This window comes from Micrasema longulum, unplaced genomic scaffold (assembly GCF_059751315.1).
Source record: "Micrasema longulum isolate JH-2025_06_02 unplaced genomic scaffold, ASM5975131v1 h1tg000305l, whole genome shotgun sequence".
NCBI lineage: Eukaryota > Metazoa > Arthropoda > Insecta > Trichoptera > Brachycentridae > Micrasema > Micrasema longulum.
Window position 1 is genome coordinate 99,481 of NW_028277509.1, and position 18,985 is coordinate 118,465.

At 34.0% G+C, this 18,985-nt stretch overlaps 1 protein-coding gene across 10 annotated transcripts in view; it reads left to right on the plus strand.

The window, feature by feature from the left end:
• Nucleotides 1-18,985, plus strand: part of CLIP-190 (Cytoplasmic linker protein 190) — a 145,841-nt gene that overhangs the window by 13,527 nt on the left and 113,329 nt on the right. For all 10 annotated transcript variants that reach the window (XM_088224667.1, XM_088224671.1, XM_088224673.1 and 7 more), the window contains one exon: nt 2,324-3,007. In XM_088224667.1, the coding sequence (XP_088080793.1) occupies nt 2,725-3,007 (283 nt within the window). In that variant the 5' untranslated portion in view covers nt 2,324-2,724. The remainder of the gene's footprint in view (nt 1-2,323; nt 3,008-18,985) is intronic.

Below are 18,985 nucleotides of genomic sequence, written 5' to 3' on the forward strand. Positions count from 1 at the left end.
AAGTAGCCAGAAACTAAAATACACCCAACGATTCATGGAAAGACAGATGCTCAGTGTATGTCTAAGAGACAGAATAATAAATGAAGGAACCGGAGTCGTGGAAATCATGAATCTTACAGCAAAATGGCATGGCAGTGGGCAGGACACTTGGCGAGGCAAAATGATGGCAAGTGGACACCCAGAATAATAAAGTGGAGACCATGAGCAAACAAAAGTTGTGTTAGAAGGCTAGAAAAAAGATGAGTCGGCGACATTGCCTCGATAGCCGGTAAAACTTGGATGGTAAAAGCGGGTGATAGAAAAGAGTGGAGACGTTTGGAAGAGGCATTTATCCAGCAGTGGTGAGAACAAGGCTGAATGAAGAAAAATAAAGATGTTCCAGATGTGTTTAGATTTTTCTTATAACATATTTTATCTATCTTAAATTTATTATTTCCATTATCAAGGTTATTCTGAATATCCTCAACTTCATTGTGCTATTTAAATTGGGTAGATATGTGTTTTAAAAAATTTCGCGATAAACATAAATGACTAATAAAATTACCTTTGAAAATTGGCTTTCAATATTTAAAACATTATAAAAAAGTGGTAGTGCAGAACACATTTCCGGAGAACCATCGTGATTCTTCCAAAATGTGTTCTACTCTAGTCACTACAGTGTAAAAATCGATGGTGACTTTAAATAATCGATCAAAATATCTCGTTTATAAATTTCTTTGTAATTTTACGTATCTATACATTTCCATACTGAATGAAATAGGATAATTTCCTCGTCGAGTTTTACATATTTATTTATTAAATATACGGCCTAAGCCAATTACAACACTTGCATGAATAAACAATATACTATAAACTGAACAAAATGAAAAATGAACTTAAAACCATATAGCAAAGACAAACAAGGACAATTAAATAATGGTATACAATATATTTAAAAACACGATCAACATTCGCTATGCCAATCCTTCATACCAAACTGTGTTGATGGCGAAGAGATCTACGAAAAGCAGGAAGATCCAACCCTAAGAATTCCAAGTTGTGCGACGAATTGAGAATATTATAGAAATCTCTTGTGTTATGTACTTCCATTATCAAAACAAACATGTTATTTTTTTTACTATCATAACGTAAATATGCGCTCGTGTGTACAGCGATAATATCAAATCTTTCGAATACCTACCAAGAATACGATACCTGGGCCCCGATTACAATGAGAAGTTAACATTTATCTTCAATTTTATCTACTTAGTAAATTTAAGTTTTCTCTAAGAAAAGCAGAATATGCATACATTTTTTTCTTTTAAACATGTTCAATTATAGGTTACCGATGAAGACACTTTCAATGTTCATGCAAATATACTCATTTTCGTACACAAATGTCGATTTTCCTTTATAGACAGTCGAAGATAACTCTGTTAACTTCCAATCGTAATCGGGGCCCTGTACCTGTACAACTGTTAGTTGTTTTCGATGTGTGTAAAATATTTATTTAAATGAGGATTTTTTAAAACTTTATTATTTGTTAATAGACTATCAAACTAAGCCATTTATCTTGTGATTTTTAATGTCTTGTAATTTTGAAGTCACACTGACCGTGTGACGTCACGAGTTTACGTCAGTGAGTTTTCGTGACATTTAAAAGGTGAATCCTTTTCCTGTCAACAAAAACCGACACATAACAACGCTATAATTGCTTGGTTTTGTTAAGCTGGACATGTGACGTTTCAGAGTACCTAGTTCATTTTTATTATTTTTTTCATACATTTTCGAGAAACTTCGCCGTACAAATCAATGCTCTATTTTTTACCGCAAATAAGAAAACACTTTTTATATCCAACTTCCCTTAGCACTGAATTTCCTCATTGTCATGAATCACAAAGAAGTATTAATTTGTAAATTTATTTTGTAATATTATTAGTAAATAGTATTATTTTGGCTCCACGTGGATTTAAAAAGGTTCTTCATTCTAATACGGTCCAACCCATTGACCGTGATATTAATTCTGGACTCCGTGAACTATTTTCGTCGCATTCCGAATCTGCACACAACAGTCGCGGAAAACTATAATGTATTACGTGGTCACGTGGGCCAGCGCAACAAACTGGCGTAACATTTGGCCCCAGTCCAGCATCACTGTCCTTTACTGAAAATAAACTCTTTCACCAGTTGTTTCCTTTCCGCTGTCCCGGATCCTTTGATCGCCACGTATATCCGCAGTGTAGAAGCCGAGCCGGCAGCGACAGCCTCGCATTTTCCCAGTTAAAATCACAATAGTCTGCAGTTTCCGTATCAATCGGTGTAACTCCGTTCGTATTTGTTTCAGATACTTTCCCGGGAGTTTGATCGGACGCGGTGCATCTTAATTGGATCAGTGTCGTCTCGCTGGTAGCGGTAATGAAACGCTCTCGGGATGCCCATAACACCGCGGCAGTGACTACCTCTTATTAAATTAATGTGGCTGTGGATCGCGCAATGCGATAGTGTTCTCGAATACTCGCCTCGTGAATAACTGTGGCGTTTTCGAGTGGCCTAGTGTTTGCATGGATGCTTCGTGTGTAAGTGAAAAAAGTTTCGAGTGAGTGTTTAGTTAAATAACAGCGTCCCAAACAGCGGTCGGTTAGAAGACATTCGAGTGTTTGATGTCATATTCCTGCTCGATTAGCTAGTGAAACGTATCTTTGTTAAATGTTATCCGTTTACTAATAGTGTCCTAAAGCCTGCGCAATGGCCGATATCGCGAGTGCGAGTCTCCCCGACTCGACTGTGAACCCGTCTCCGCCCGACTCGACTACGAGCCCTTCCGCGCCCGACACGATCGGAACCGCTCAACCCGCGCCCGACACGAGTGCGATGCCTGCACACCCCGACACGACCATGAAGCCCCCGCATCCCGAGCCCGGCAAGCTGCCCCCGGCGCGCCCCTCGGGGTTGCGTCCCCCCTCCAAGATAGGGCGGATGTGTGCGGGAGGACCGCACAAGCCAGCCATCCCGCCGTCTCCCAAAGCCAGTGAGTCTTCTTTTAACATTATTTCCTTGTCCATTTACATTTCTCGGTTGTTACTTTTTACGTTCCCGCGATTACAAGACGCCGGCTGTTCTTCTTCACGATCGTGCCAGTTGTATACCTTATATACACATTCGTGTCCGTTTTTACGTGTCTGTGCACATTGTATTATGTCTGAGTGCACACGGCGTGATACAGATGCTTCTAATAATGAACGTTATGTGTTTCAGGAACTTAACATTTATGTTTATTTAATCATTCTTTTCAGTTTAATGATTTTTTCGTTTCTTTATTTTATTTCTCTATTTCGAATGCTTACCAATTTTTTTCAGATAACTCTGTAAGTATGTACATAGGTATGTGTGCATAAAAATATCACTGTCTTGTCTTAAACATGTTTTCCTGTATTATAGCTACTGAGTTTAATATCGAGGCCATACTTACAAATGCATTAAGTCAACAGTCTTTATATATTTAAAATATTTTAAAATATAGGTACAAGATGTTAATTTCAAATTTTTCGCTATGCCCAGAATAAAGATTACACTTTAAAAAATAAAAAGAATGTTATGGGAGAAATAATGCGTTGAAAGTAGATAAAAGCTTTAAATGCGATTATCTCGGAACTTGTTTTAATGACTTAATGCATTCTGTCAGTAAAGCCTCGATACTTTTATTTCCGTATAAGACGTATACGTTCTTAAGTGTGCAGTTTTTTTCCACAGAGCAAAAGTCAAATATCCAATAATTTCTCGCGAGGCCTTCATATTATGATACAAAATTTTAATGGCGATTTACATCACGATTATTTTAGTATTATTAAATATTTCTTGTCTCAAAATCTTATTCGCCGAATCTCTAGGTGAGGTAATACGTCGAAACAGATATATAAACAATCGTTGCGTTTAGGCTCGATGTTTAATTATGCATAACTGTATATATATAATCGTGACTCAATGATCTCGTATACAATATATTATGTGGTCCAAAATTTTGTATATCGTATCTTATACGAGTACTATACCTATATATCTTCACGTCTCAGTCTATCTTATTTACCCTTCAATGCCCAATTTTTCTAATTCTCACTAAAAACATATTTTTATGTATTTTTTAAAATTCAAATACAGGTAAACGTCGTTTTACGCCGGGGTTCCGTTCCGAGAGACACCGGCGTAAAATGAACACACACAAAAATAGTGGAAAATATAAGGTTAGGTTCCGTGTCAAAATTCTAAGAACAATCTAACATGTTTATTTAATACATATCCTATATATATTGAAAATAAATTATAAATATATTTTATTAATATAGATTAAATTCGTTTACAAAATAAATAATAATGTGTAATTATTTCTGTAAATAATGTTTTTTTTATAATAAATATTAAATCAGCCGTTTGTCGGTACTAAATTAAATGCTCACACTTTTTTGAAAAATGCTTCCAATTTTATTTGCTTCTTTTCTTGCAGAATCATAGCATAAACTACAAATATTTTAATATAATTTTAATTTTGAAAATAATAAAATAAAAAATGTAATCAAACCTTTTTATTTTTCTTAGAAACAAAATGAAAACTAACTCGGAAACAATTTCACACACACAATAAGCTACTCGCGTAATATAATAAAACAACGTGTAAAAGTGTGTGTTATTAGAATCGGGGCGCCTACTGTCGTCTGGTGTCGGCTGAACCGGGGAATCCCACGCCGGCACCAACTGGCATAATTGTAAATCGGTGTAAATCGAACCGGCGCAAAACGACTTTTACCTGTACTGGGAAAAATAATCGAAAAAAAGTATTTTTCCGTTTTAATTTCATATTTCAGTTTATGTGGACAATATGCTACATCGGGCATTAAAAGGTTAAAAAATACAAGAAAGTTGCGAAAACAATTATAACTTCAAATCTTAAAAAAAATAATTTAAAATGACCCATTGAACTTTAACTAAATTACACTTTTGACAGAATACGTGCAACTGACTTTTTGTTTCAAATTTTATCGAAAAATTTTACCTTGGTGGCGACTTTTCAAAACAAATTATAATGGCTAGTATGCATACAATATAATGAACTAGTCGCCGAGTGATAAACATATTTGCGATCAATTTAATGCACCGATTATCGATATTTTATTTTTATTTATTTTATTAACATAAACGGCAAATCTGCCTTTTACAAACATTTATATTATTAACATATTTGGCTTAATATTTTTTTCCTTTTTTTTCAAAAACATGAATTTTAAAAACAAGATTTAAAAAAAAAAATCAAATCAAAAACTATACAAGATTTATATTTTAAAAAATAACCTAAAAATTATACAGCATATTCAGTAGAAAGTTTAAATAAAAAAACATTCTACAGTAAAATAACAAGAAAATCATAAGTACTGTTTCACACAGCTAGGCAAAGTGAACAAAAAACTGTAATGAAATGAAATGCATGAATAAATAAATATAATTACCATTCACCATCTTTGAAAAAGTTCAAAAGGTTTGTTCTATAGGAACAATACCCTACTTTTTATTATATAAATAAAACACGAGTGATACTTTAATCCACAAATTCGGAATATCCAGTGACCGGTTTCATCGCTTTCGCGACATCTTCGAGACTGGTATCTTTATTAAAGAGTTAAATGTATTTATACAAAACAGAGGTAAGGATAGATAATTCAAAGTTATATGTAAGTAAATTAAATAAAGTTATTTTTATCTTAAGGGTCATTATCAAAATATTTTTCTTTGGGTTAACTAATGAGTTGATATAATGCTATTTTAATGAGTTTAAGTATTTTATTTTATTTTTAGCGTCCCATCCTTCGTGAGTGTGGTTTTGTAAATAATGATTTCTGAAAAACAAAGGGTAAAAAGTCATTAGTAAAATTATATTACAATGGGTAAAGTAATGGAGATAACACATGTGCATTCTAACTTTGAATTATCTATCCTTACCTCTGTTTTGTATAAATACATTTAACTCTTTAATAAAGATACCAGTCTCGAAGATGTCGCGAAAGCGATGAAACCGGTCACTGGATATTCCAAATTTGTGGATTAAAGTATCACTCGTGTTTTATTTATATTATAAATTACAATGAACTTCCATCAAGAATTTTCACTTACATACTTAAATGTTTTACAATACCCTACACTAAATATATCAGATACGTGGGAATAACTATTGCCGAGTTCATGAAGTCTATTTAATACTGCATTACAAGTAAACACAGCATGTATTGATATGTAGCAGATCTTCTACATTGGGCATTGTAGGGTTAATTATTGCTGTTAAAACGAACTCCAATATGCCGATACTTTTTCTGTGTTACGTTTTTTCGGTCGCTACCTACTTTTTATTAATATCATAAATGTCGGTAACCAATTCCGAATTTATGTACTTCAGTCATATTGATTACTAAGTTATTATCTCGCCGTCGGCGCTCTTATTTAATGGACCATGTAATTGGCATTATTGAATTTTCGTATGGAGATCATAAAATCGTTCGATGGATCTTGACACTGTCGTAAATAGATCAGTTTAAAATCAGAGCTGACATGACAAGTATAAGTACAGATCTCCGCAAAATGTCCATACGAGGTTTTCCCAGAGCACGAATTATGTCATACCCAAAACCCGCATGACTTTCTGTATTTTCTCTCCTTTATCGCACCGAGAGTGTTCAATATTCCGAGAGAGCGTGTTAAGCTCTCAAGGACAAAAAATATTTTCAAGAGAGGAGTTCAGGACTGGATTTTTCTTAGTGGAAGGGATCTGAATGGGAAACTCCTTGATTATTTTCCGAATGTTTGAATTTACTGTTTATCAAATTGATGTGCCGTTTATTTGTTTTTTTTTATTATAATTAATTTTGTTGTGTTTCTGATCCTGTATAATATTTGTTATGATTTTCAATTTCAATTTCAATTTATTTATTTTATAAACGTTTATGTACATTACAAAATACTTCAATGCATACATAAAACGAAAAAATGAATACTAAAATTTAAATGGTAAAATAAAAATACCCAGCAATTATAGAGAAAGAATGCTATCCTCTCTGAACTTTTATTCACTAATATGAAAGATGTCAATATCCGAAGAGATACGGTTGAGTAAAGACATTGCTCTTCCTACTGGCATTACCATCGGCAGGATGGTTCTGCAAGCAGGAAGATAAAACAGCTTAAGCTGTCTGTGTCATATGGAAAATAAATAAAAATACTCTCCGTTACACCTATGTTGATCGTAATACCACGGATCAATCGGAAAAAATACATAAGCAAGTATGCATTTCTTATTTTTTCCAAACTATTGTAGCCAAGCATTCCCAGTATGAAGTCAGACGGGTACAACCACGGATAATATCCGCACTCCCTTAAGTAAAGATACCTCAGAAATTTCTTCTGAACCATCTCCAGCATTAGAGAGTACTTCAATTCGTGGGGTGCCCAGATCAGAGATTCACACTCAAGTCTGCTTCGCACCAATTAGTTATAAAGAAGCCTTAGATACCTCAGAAATTTCTTCTGAACCATCTCCAGCATTAGAGAGTACTTCAATTCGTGGGGTGCCCAGATCAGAGATCCACAATCAAGTCTGCTTCGCACCAATGAGTTATAAAGAAGCCTTAGATACCTCAGAAATTTCTTCTGAACCATCTCCAGCATAAGAGAGTACTTCAATTCGTGGGGTGCCCAGATCAGAGATCTACACTCAAGTCTGCTTCGCACCAATGAGTTATAAAGAAGCCTTAGAACACGAATATTCAAGAACACCTTAGCTGTTCGGAGAACAAACCCCAACATTTTGCGCGCATTGCATAACTAGCATCAAGCATAACTCCCAGATCTTTGATAGTGGCAGTTCGCTTAAGTGATGATATACGCATATGTTTCTGTGTCAACTAATTGCTAATCCCAACTCAACACAAGACTTTAAGTCCCATGGAGTTGGGACTTATGTCTCAAATAATGCGTAATAAAACGCCTTTAAAAAAAAAACATAATCCAGTTACTCCAGTTCGTTAAGCAAGACATCTTCAAATTACAAGTTTAGAGAGAAAATGACAAAATTACTGCGAAGGTTTTCGCGGTCACTGTTATCAATATTATGTATCTTTTTTGGGTGATACCGTGTATGTTGGATTTGATCCGACGTTTCGGCTACCATTGCAGGAGCCATCTTCAGGGAAAACTGTGGCAGTTTTCCCTGAAGATGGCTCCTGCAATGGTAGCCGAAACGTCGGATCAAATCCAACATACACGGTATCACCCAAAAAAGATACATAATATTGACAAAATTACTGTTTCCATGATCACATAAACTCGAATATTGACGATTTGTTCTTGATTTTTTTATGTTCTACCAACCGATGTTTAGTGATTGTGTACATTATTATTATTATTATTACTATGGATAACTTACATAGCGCCATTTTCGTAGTATAATACCTCAAGGGCGCTTTACAAAGTGATTATATAAAGAATTAATTTAAGTTCAACTTCTTTAATTTGTAATTTAAGAAAAACAATGTACTTTGTCATCACATGCTAAGGATTTATTCAAATTATTTAGAGAACTAGTAGGTTTTAAGTGTTTGCTGAAACATCACTTCACTCTTTCAGTTTCGCACCTCTGCTGGGAGAGCATTCGAATTTAAAGCTTTTTTTATTCTTTCAACGCATTATTTCTCCAAAATTTTTTTTTAAGCTTTGAAAGAATATTTTTTATCATAGGCAAAGCATAAAATTTAAAATCAACATCTTGCAACTATATTTTTTAATATTTTAAATATATAAAGACTGTTGACTTAATGCATGTTGTCATTATAGCCTCGATATATTATTGCCAATGTCTTGATGAACTAGCTGGCAGACGTCTTACGCTTAGATCAGCTACATCTACGTCGAGAGGAAAAGTTATTATGCCTCTACGCAAACAGCGCACTAAATTCGGCTAACGCGCATTTGCGGTCGCAGGCCCTATGGCATGGAATGCTCTCCCAGCAGATATGCGAGGCTGTGAGAGTGAAGTGATGTTTTGTAAAAAACTTAAAACCTTTTTGTTCTCTAAATCACGTGAATAATTCCGTAGCATGTGATAACAAAATAAATTGTTTTACTTAAATTACAAATTCAAATGTTTTGATTAAATTTCTTTATCTTCACTTTGTAAAGCCCTCTTGAGGTATTTTATTACTAAATAGCGCTTTATAAGTTATACATAATAATAATTATGTCCCACGAGTTCTTCAATATCGTCAGTTTATATCCTCTGTGATCTGATAAAATAAAATGTTAAATTTTAGCGCTCCACTGACCTCTTAACTTGCAAAGTCGAGTGGGATCACTTACGTCATTATTATGTCACTAATAATATTGGTTACTGGAAACAGGGTTGACAGTAATGCAGAAGACCATACCGACAGCCATTTGCTAGAAATTTTCTTCGAGTAGCATATAGAATCTGGATGTATGTGTTTTATAAGTTCTCTGTCAAATTACGAGTAACTTTCGCTCAATTATGAAGTTCAGTGGTTTTATTATATTTTTTAGTTGTGAATAGACTATTAAACTAAGCCAATAAAAAAAACAAAAATATGTATCGTATGTAGTATATTATTGGTCCGTTGACGGTGAGCACGCTGGAAATCTTCCACGGTTGAGTCATATGAACTAGTGACGTCGCGCAAAGTAGTTCGTTTTTACTAAATTATTTGTTTATATTTTTTTCGTACATTTTCAAGAACCTTTGCCATATAATTGAATGGTTTAATTTTTACCACGCTTAAGAAAAAAAAATGTATTCAATTTCCCGTAGGGCTAAAGTTTCTCATAACCCAATAAAAACCGGCATGTTGTTTGTATGAACCACTTTCATTTTCATAAGCATTATACTACGATAAGGTAGTAAATAACCCATAAGTAATATTTTCTTATTAAAATTTACCATAATCCAAATTCGAGAACTAGAATCCCAATCGCCCGCGCCCGTGGGATCTGAAGCTAAAAAATATTGTGCACAGCGCCCTTGAGATAAATTTCACAAAAACGACGCTATAATAATACCCAGATTAATTATAATATCTACGTAGCCTCAATCCATATACATATGTGCAACAGTAAATCAAAGAGATATACAGGGTGTTCTTTAAACCCTGTCACATCCGAAACCACGATGATCAGTATGAGCAAGAAGACATATAAGCATATTTAAAACAATATTTAGAACGCAGATTAAAAAAAAAAAAAAAATTAAAAAAACACATGGTTGCTAACTTCTGCAGGGGAGAAGCGATTGGGGCGTGGCCATGTGGTTGATGGTGTATCAGACTCCCCCCCCCTCCCCTCTCCAAGCTTCTCCCTTGCAGAAGTAAGCAACCATTTGTTTTTGTAAATATTTTATTTTTGTAAATTTTATTCGTTTTAAAAAAATATTTTAATGTGCCAATATGTCTTTTTGGTCATACTGATCATCGTGATTTCGGGTGTGATAGGGTTCAAAGAACACCCTGTATGCATAGGGGGCCCAAAAAAACATAGTACAAGAACAGTGCAAAATATGTGTTTCCTAAAATGTCCGTCAACCCTGTTTTTCAGAGGCGGCAGAAAATTTCACTTGATAATATAATTTGACAATTTTCGTTGGTTTGCACGTGTAAAGCGAACGGACGGCGAAAGGATTAATAAAATAATTTCGATGCGAATGTTGTTAAATGTATAAAAAGACAAACACCGATAAAGACAAGGTATGACCAAATCCAACAAACTTTAGGATGGAAATGTCAAAAGTCGGAATAATCGGCGTGCGTACATAAGAAGATGTATGAATTTAGTGGAGGCGAGGTATGACATTATTGTTAGTCTAAATTGTTCTATTTTTTCTGCTTATCCCTACGGGGAAATGGCGTGTTGGTTTGTTCGTTCGCTTGGTTACAATAATTGTTTTGGGACATGATATATTACCTACTTAAATATATTTTCTTCATCATTATTTCCTTTCTACTTTTAATGGTACATAGGGGACTGCATTGATACACCAACCGCAGTGTATCTTGATCATTTTTGTAGCACGAAGGTAAGATTATCAGTCTTTCGCTTCAGATGCCAGTCCAGGGGCTGCGACATATTCTGGTGTAAAAACATATTTTTAAATATATCATTTTAACCATGTCGGGGATCGAACCCAAGACCTTTTGGGCCGGCGAAGACCATTGTACCGCGAGGCGGATATTTATTTTATTAATTAATTCATTTTCACCTGTAAATATTGATGGTAAATTAAATAGTATAGGCACACCGCAATTGTTCAATAAATTATGTATGTTTATTACATTGACATGTTAATACATAGACGTGCTGTATAGAGTAAAATATTTTTAAAAGTAGGTTGGGAAACGTTGTAGGTACTAGGCAACGTCTGAAAATATTGTTTAATTTCTATAATTCTTATACCAAGGCCGTAGTTATGATGGGAAGCTAAGGGCGTCATACATTCACAATGACGGTATAGTTAGAGATAAATTCTCTCGAGTGATTACGAAGATACACTACCGCCCCCCCATCTTCAAGTTTTGGGTAGGTACTAGGTACAGCGATATGTTACAAGGTGAATCTTATGTCACATATCAACGCACTAAAGTTTAGTGTTGTATTTCTGAAATCATGAAATGTCTCAATTTCTCTTCCGCTTCTTCTCGGTCAGTTCTGCCGATCGGTCCATTGACGGTAAGTAAACCGGAATTCTTTTACAACTCTCTCATCATTGGTTGATCCATATGAACTAGTGACGTCGTCCAAAGTAGTTCTTTTTATTCAAATATTTTTTTCGTACATTTTTAAACAACTTTGCCGTATAATTTAATGTTCTAATGTTTACCGGGCGTACGAAAACTTTTTTATCCATTTTCCCCGTAGGGCTGAAGTTCCTCATTTGTATAAATGAAAAAAAAATCCTGTAAATAGCATTTTTTCCACGATCACTGATTTTTTAACAATAGGGAAATATCACGGTTTTTTTTTAAACATTTTTATAGTAAAAAAGGTCTATGAAATACTGTCCAGTAAAAAAAATTTTTACTAATTATCAGTAGCATTAAAAGTACTTATAAATTTGTAATTTTTAATTCCCGAAAAAACGGTCATTCCATTTGCCACGCCCCTAATACGTCACGATCCATGTTTATTTTTTCCTGCCATTGAAAATTGTGTAGAATAATTTCATGAATCTTGACGTCATAACAACCAAGGCCAAACACGTCGCGTTTTTCTACTAACATATTTTTACTGAATTTCTTTTTTTTATATTTATGTATTAAAACATTTCTCTACAAGATTTATATTGATTTTGAAATTACAATTAATTATTCTAAATCTATTTCATATATTTTTTATCGGTAATCGTAGTACGTGATATTTCCCTATTGAAAATTGTTCCAAATATTCTTTTATATAGGTTTTTAGCGGTGTTTACTGAATATTTTTACAAATCTAATTATTATGAGTTCAACTATTATACAAGTTTTTGAAAAAGCGCTATTTTTATCAAAACTATTCATACTATTTTTTGTTTCGTTTGCTCTAAAAACTCCGTAGAGGTAGGCAGAGAGGAAAGAAAGCCTCTGCATTCGTACATCGTCTCATGCACGCACGCCGATTATTCCTACTCGTGACATGTCCATCTTCAAGCATTTGTTAGATTTAATCGTGCCATGTCTTTGGCTTTCTCGGTCTCCTTCGTTTTCTGCGTCCATCAATATTCGCATCGTAGATTCTTTTAGCCGTTCTTTCGCTATCCGCTGGCTCAACATGTCCAAACCATCGCAACACTATTTTCTTGATTTTGGGGATACTGCTTGTCTCAACCTTAATATTAATAGCTCACGGATCTCGTCATTTACTAACATTTTTTTTTTAAATTATGTTTTTTTCTTTACATTTTACAAAAGGTATACATAAGTTTCAAATACAAAAAAAAACTATTAAATTGACACAAAAAAAATCCTACAAAGGAATAGCTTGTGTGTGGGTATACATTTTATTTTAAATTGAAAAAGGGTCTTCTGGAAGAATACGATAGATATCAAAAAGGTTATAAATAAGTGGTTATATTAGAATACTTTTTTTTTGTTGCTAAAAATGATAAAATTAACATAAAAGTATATTCTATTAATTGAAAAAAGAAGCTATTTTATCGTGTTTTTTTTATCCATAATTTCAACACAAATTTAAATCTAAACAAATTGAATATACCTACATGCGTACAATATTTATAAAATTTTCAATTTTTTTACAGTGCACTGAGGTAATTCTGTGATTTTATTTCATTAAAAGACATAAAAACAATACCTAAACTTGTTGCAACAGAGAGGGAAAATATTTTTGAGAAGGAAATATGTGAGTCTAGATATTTACAAGTCTTATGACCTGTCATTGGCCGGTTTAAGTGGCCACTTTACACACTGTGTAACATTCACCATTCTGCCCATGTTTAAACATCCACGTTTCCTCAAATCTTCCATCCGATAACTTTTGTGAAGTAAAGCAGCTGAAACCTTTATCACGTGGGTGAGATTCATCCGGCTGAACCAAATCACCTACTAGGCAACGCCTGAAAACAATTTAGCAATATTAATACTTCTTCTTTTACCAGGTAGTTAATTCAACAATGTTTGAGTATTTCCAAATGCTTGCAGACTGACTGAGTTTCCTCCCTAGGGAGTTACTCATATCTAATTTCACTCTCTGTTGAAATAAATGTAAATATGAATAACTCCCTAGGAAGGAAACCCAGCCAGTTTTCAAGCATTTGGACATACTCAAACATTGTTGGATAAAAACAATAGTATTTTAAACCGTGGTATTCATTTTAAACTCTCCAGAGATTTTTAAAACGTGGTCCTCAATCATCTAAAAAAAAGAGGAAAACTAAATGTTGTTCTTTTTGTATTTTTTTCATTTAGAGTGTTTTTTAGCAATGTTTTAAAACATCTCAGTGTTTTTAATCTGTATTTCTTTTACGCGTGTATTATGTATGCATTTATTTTTATCGTATGTGATAGGCCATTTAAGGAGCGTACCCACGCGTACTATTCTAAATATGAGGAAGATTTATGTATGCCACTTACTCGTCTTGGATGATCACATCCGTTTTATGAACTAAATAATATACATATTTCAAATGTAAGCAACTCCGCTTTTGATCTGTAAATACGCCCAAAAATATTTCATTTCTAAATGCATAAAATTTGATTAATTTTGCTGTCAAAAAAATTATCGTGGTATTAGATATATTTAAAGCAAAAACTTTTACAGAAAATTTATCTTGTACACAGTTGGCAGTCAATGCACATAGCATATAGCATGAAAAAAACAGGATACTTGTATGATAATAAAAAAATCCCACGTAGACATTGCCTGTGCGTGGGTATACTGATTTATTTAGTTATCACAAACATTATTATTATGTAGATAGAGTGTCATCAGAAAGCGTCTGGATTTTATCTCAATGTTTTGTTTTGTATATTTTTTATTAGTTAAGGTATAACCAGGTTTTCAAATCTTATTTGTACAACTTACTATTCTAAATAAATACCTTACATTAAATCAAATAATGGACACATATGTATATATAACATACATTTTAATGATTGTCTTTTTTGTATTTATTGATTTTTGTTTAACGTATTTAATTTTATTTTTTTGAGACATAAGAGAGCACTCCATGGGACCATAGTCCTGTGTTGAGTTAGGATAAATCATAAACTTAAACAACTAAAGATAACAAAATGTATATGAAAAGAACAAGCAAAGACAAATATTTGATTTACATGAAACTAGAGTTTCTCGATAAACTGGGTTTTCACGATTGCGAGATTTAAAAAAATAAATCATTGATTGAGAAAACAATCGTTTTTAAACACAAACGTCAGAACAACTTGAAAAAATCTTTTTTTTTGGGCACGCAAAAAATGGGGCAGATTGGTTAAGAAAATGACGAGATATGATTATTTTTCTTCGTGTACCTGAGGAATGACGCTGGCACTGAGAGGGTTAAAAAAATTAAGCCTTACCTTTTTTGTGCAACTGGCCTTTGCATTTTTTTTTAAATCGCATGCAGATCTTTTTTTTGGTTGATCTGGGATTTTTATAATCTGGCGAATTTTTTAAAATAATTTTGACGTATTCGCGTGTGTGTGTTTAGTGCGTTAGTGGGCACGAGTTTCTCGGTTAGTTCGCTGGGTCAATATCCTCGGCACAAGTGTGGGTTGGAATAACAAATCATTGTTTTGCGGCCCAATTACAATTCACTTCGATGGGGAAGTTTAGTGCTACGGGAAATTGGATATGAATAAAAATTAAAAATGTTTTCTTACGGCTATATACTGCTAATGCGTACCGAAAGTCTGAATTGGGAGGATGCACAAGAGCTGGCGACAAACAGAGATGCCTGGAGGCTGTTTGAGGACATCATAGCTCCAACTAGGGAGCGGACATGGAATGCTGATGAATGTACTTCAAGTCGTCTCTCCAATAGTTTAAGTACCGCTCGAGGGTCCTCGTGTTATTCTCGATAATTTGATACTGTGGTGTCGTTTCTTGGTTTTGATCCGCGTGTATAAATACTTCATCATTTGAATAACATTTAATGGCTTCTCGTTACATCATCGGCAACTTTACAATTCATTCACTTAAAGTTATGTAAATCAAAATCAGCGTCCATTACATTTTTTTAATGTTTTATGATTTAATGCCAAGCATGTGGTAAATCCAATTTCAAGTAAAAATACTTTTATTTAGTTTTAGGTTCACCATTCATAAAATACACGAAAAAAACCTTGCGTATCTTTCACCAATTATAAGTGAACACTATTAAATAAACAAATACATAAAAAATAATAAAACATTTTTAAAGATAAGAAATAATGATAAGTTCTTCAATAGATGAAAATATGGTATTGGTATTCGAAAGAAAAATATTTAGGAAAATATTTGGTGCTGTCAACCAAAACGGAGTGTGGAGGAGACGATTTAATCATGAATCACAGGCACTGTATGGCGAACCCAACATTGCACAATTCATCAAAATAAAAAGATTACAATTGTTGGGCCATGTGCACAGAATGAATGATAACCGCACCCCAAATAGATTATTTATACCACTCCGGAAGGCAGACGAAGCAGAGGTAGACCAAAATTAAGATGGCTGGATTATGTGGAAAGTGACATAAGAGCGATTGGCCTGACGAACTGGAGAAGAGCCGCGGGGTGCAGGGAGGAATGGAGACAAATTCTGGAGGAGGCCAGGGCCCACAACGGGCTGTAGCGCCACTGATGATGATGTTTACAGTTAACATCAACATTAAATGCTAATAATTTTTCAAATATGTGATTTTGTTTTATTTTTTAAAAATAAATATTTGCGTTCTTCTGATTTACCTAAATATTTAATTTTGAGGGCCATTTTCAACGAGTTGTAAATAACTCACTATTATAAAACGGGAATCGAGTTGGGGTAGACTGGGATTCGAACCACGGATCTTTGATCCGTGAGTCCGAGACACTAGCCACAAGACCACAACCCGATTTAATTGATAAGCGAAGGATTATGAAATAAAATAAAATATCAAAAATATTAAAATTGACGATTGGCCTGCAAGACGCTACCCTGGTTATCCAGCGGACATCCTGCAGCGCCAGCCGTTCCTGAATCGATAGAATATCTCACTGGCCTGGATAGACCTATAATTTTTCTTTTTTTTTTCATGTTTTTTTTTGTTTTCTGCCATACGCTAAATAAATCATCATTCACTTTCCGCACCTCATGGCGCATAAGTCACTGCGTCGATACATAAATAAAAAAGGTAAGATTATCAGTCTTTCGCTTCAGGTGCCAGTCGAGGGAATATGAAATATTCTGCTGTGAAAACACCCTTTTAAATCAATATTTCATATCCACCATTCGGGAATCGAACCCGAGACCTCTTGCGTGCTAGGCAAACGCGCTGACCATTACACTACGAGGCTGACAAAATAAATCAATAATAAAATTGAGCATCTCTGAAACATATCAAATAAACAAATATAATGTAAAATTTGATGAAACGAAAAATCAAAGACAAAACATGAATCAAAGGGAGTGCAATTCGTTCGAATGTTTAATAAGTCTATGTTAATGTGTAAGTGTATGTCAGTGAATCAAGTAGACATACAAATTGGGTTTGTGTTAGGAAGCACACTTGAAGAGAACAGGAAAAATAATTAAGTATGCCCACGACACAGGACTATTTTACTAAAATCAAACTGACGCATTTTTTATCAAAGACGTAAACAATGACCTAACTTTGTTGACTAAATGAACGAACACGGCGGCCTCCGTGGGGTAGTGGTCAAGATGCTTGACTCACGCACGGAAGGTTCCGGGTTCGATTCCCGGTGAGAAGACAAAAATTAAAAATGTGACTTATCTCAAGCCTGGTTGTTCTGTAATGTAATTCACCACTGTAATTAGGCCTCCTGGCCTGTTGTGGTGCAAAAAAAAAATGAAAATGAAAATGAAAAAAAAAAAAACACAAACTAACCTCTACTTAATGAAAAAAAAAATTGTATTGTACATAGTCAATCTAGAAAAAATATAAATAAATGCTTACATAAACGATGAACGCCTAATTGAAATTGAATAAAAATACTTAGGACTGACAATAGACAGACAATTTACATGGACAACTCACATCAGTAATTTAATTAGCAAAATAGCAACATTATCGAGTCTTTTTTTTAATCAAAAACTTTGTACGCAAACCGGAAAAAATATTATGTATGAAGCCTATGTCAAATCTTAAATATGTTATATGCAACAACTATGTTGAACAGGAAACCAAAATGACATAATCAGACTACAACGACAGAAAAATAAAATATTGAAGCTAGTATATTTCAATTTCAATTCAATTCAATTCAATTTTATGACCTCCCTTAATATGACCTCCCTTATCTAACACCAACTAAAAAACTCTTTAAAAAAACTGAACAATTAAATATAACTGAACTTTTTCAACAATGTTTGAATATGTCCAAATGCTTGCAGACTGGCTGGATTTCCTCTCTGAACTTTTTCGACTAGAATCTTTAAAATTTATTCATAAGTTGGCCACTGATGTCATTGTAGACAAAAACCAAAACTTGAAAAAAAAATGTTATAAAAACGGACACAATACGAGAATATCAGAACAATTTCACATACGACATTCTAAATCGTGACAAGGGCAGGGCAATCGAGACTAATAAACCAGGGACTAAAATTACACAGTATACTACCCAACAATATTTTGAGTTTGTCCAAATTTTTGTAGACAAGGACTGGATTCAACTCCCCGGGGAGCTGTTTATATTAACTTATTACAACAGAGATGAAGAACATTTAAAATAAGGTAATATAGAAGTCTAGGCATCTACAGGGCTTATGACATGTCAATGGCTGGTTTAAGTGGCCACTTTACACACTGTGTAACATTCACCATTATGTCCATATTTGTCAACATCAATGTTCCTTCAATTCTTCCATCTGTTGATGTTTGTGAAGTTAAAGAGCTGAAACCTTTATTTATGCGGGTGAGATTCATCTAATTGAATTATTTCACCTACATACTAGCCAACGCCTGAAAATGTTATTTTTTCAATTTCTATACTTCTTCATGGACCAGGTGGATTTATCAACAATATTTTGAGTTAGTCCAAAGTTTTGTAGACAATAACCCGCATAATTAAAGGTTTCAGCTCTTTAACTTCACAAACATTAACAGATAAAAGAATTGAAGGAATATATCTTTCAATATGGGCAGAATGGTGAATGTTACACAGTGTGTAAAGTGGCCAATTAAATCAGCCATTGACAGGTCATAAGCCCTGTAGATGCCTAGACTTTTATATTACCTTCTCTTAAATGTTCTTCATCTCTGTTGTAGTATCCTACCCG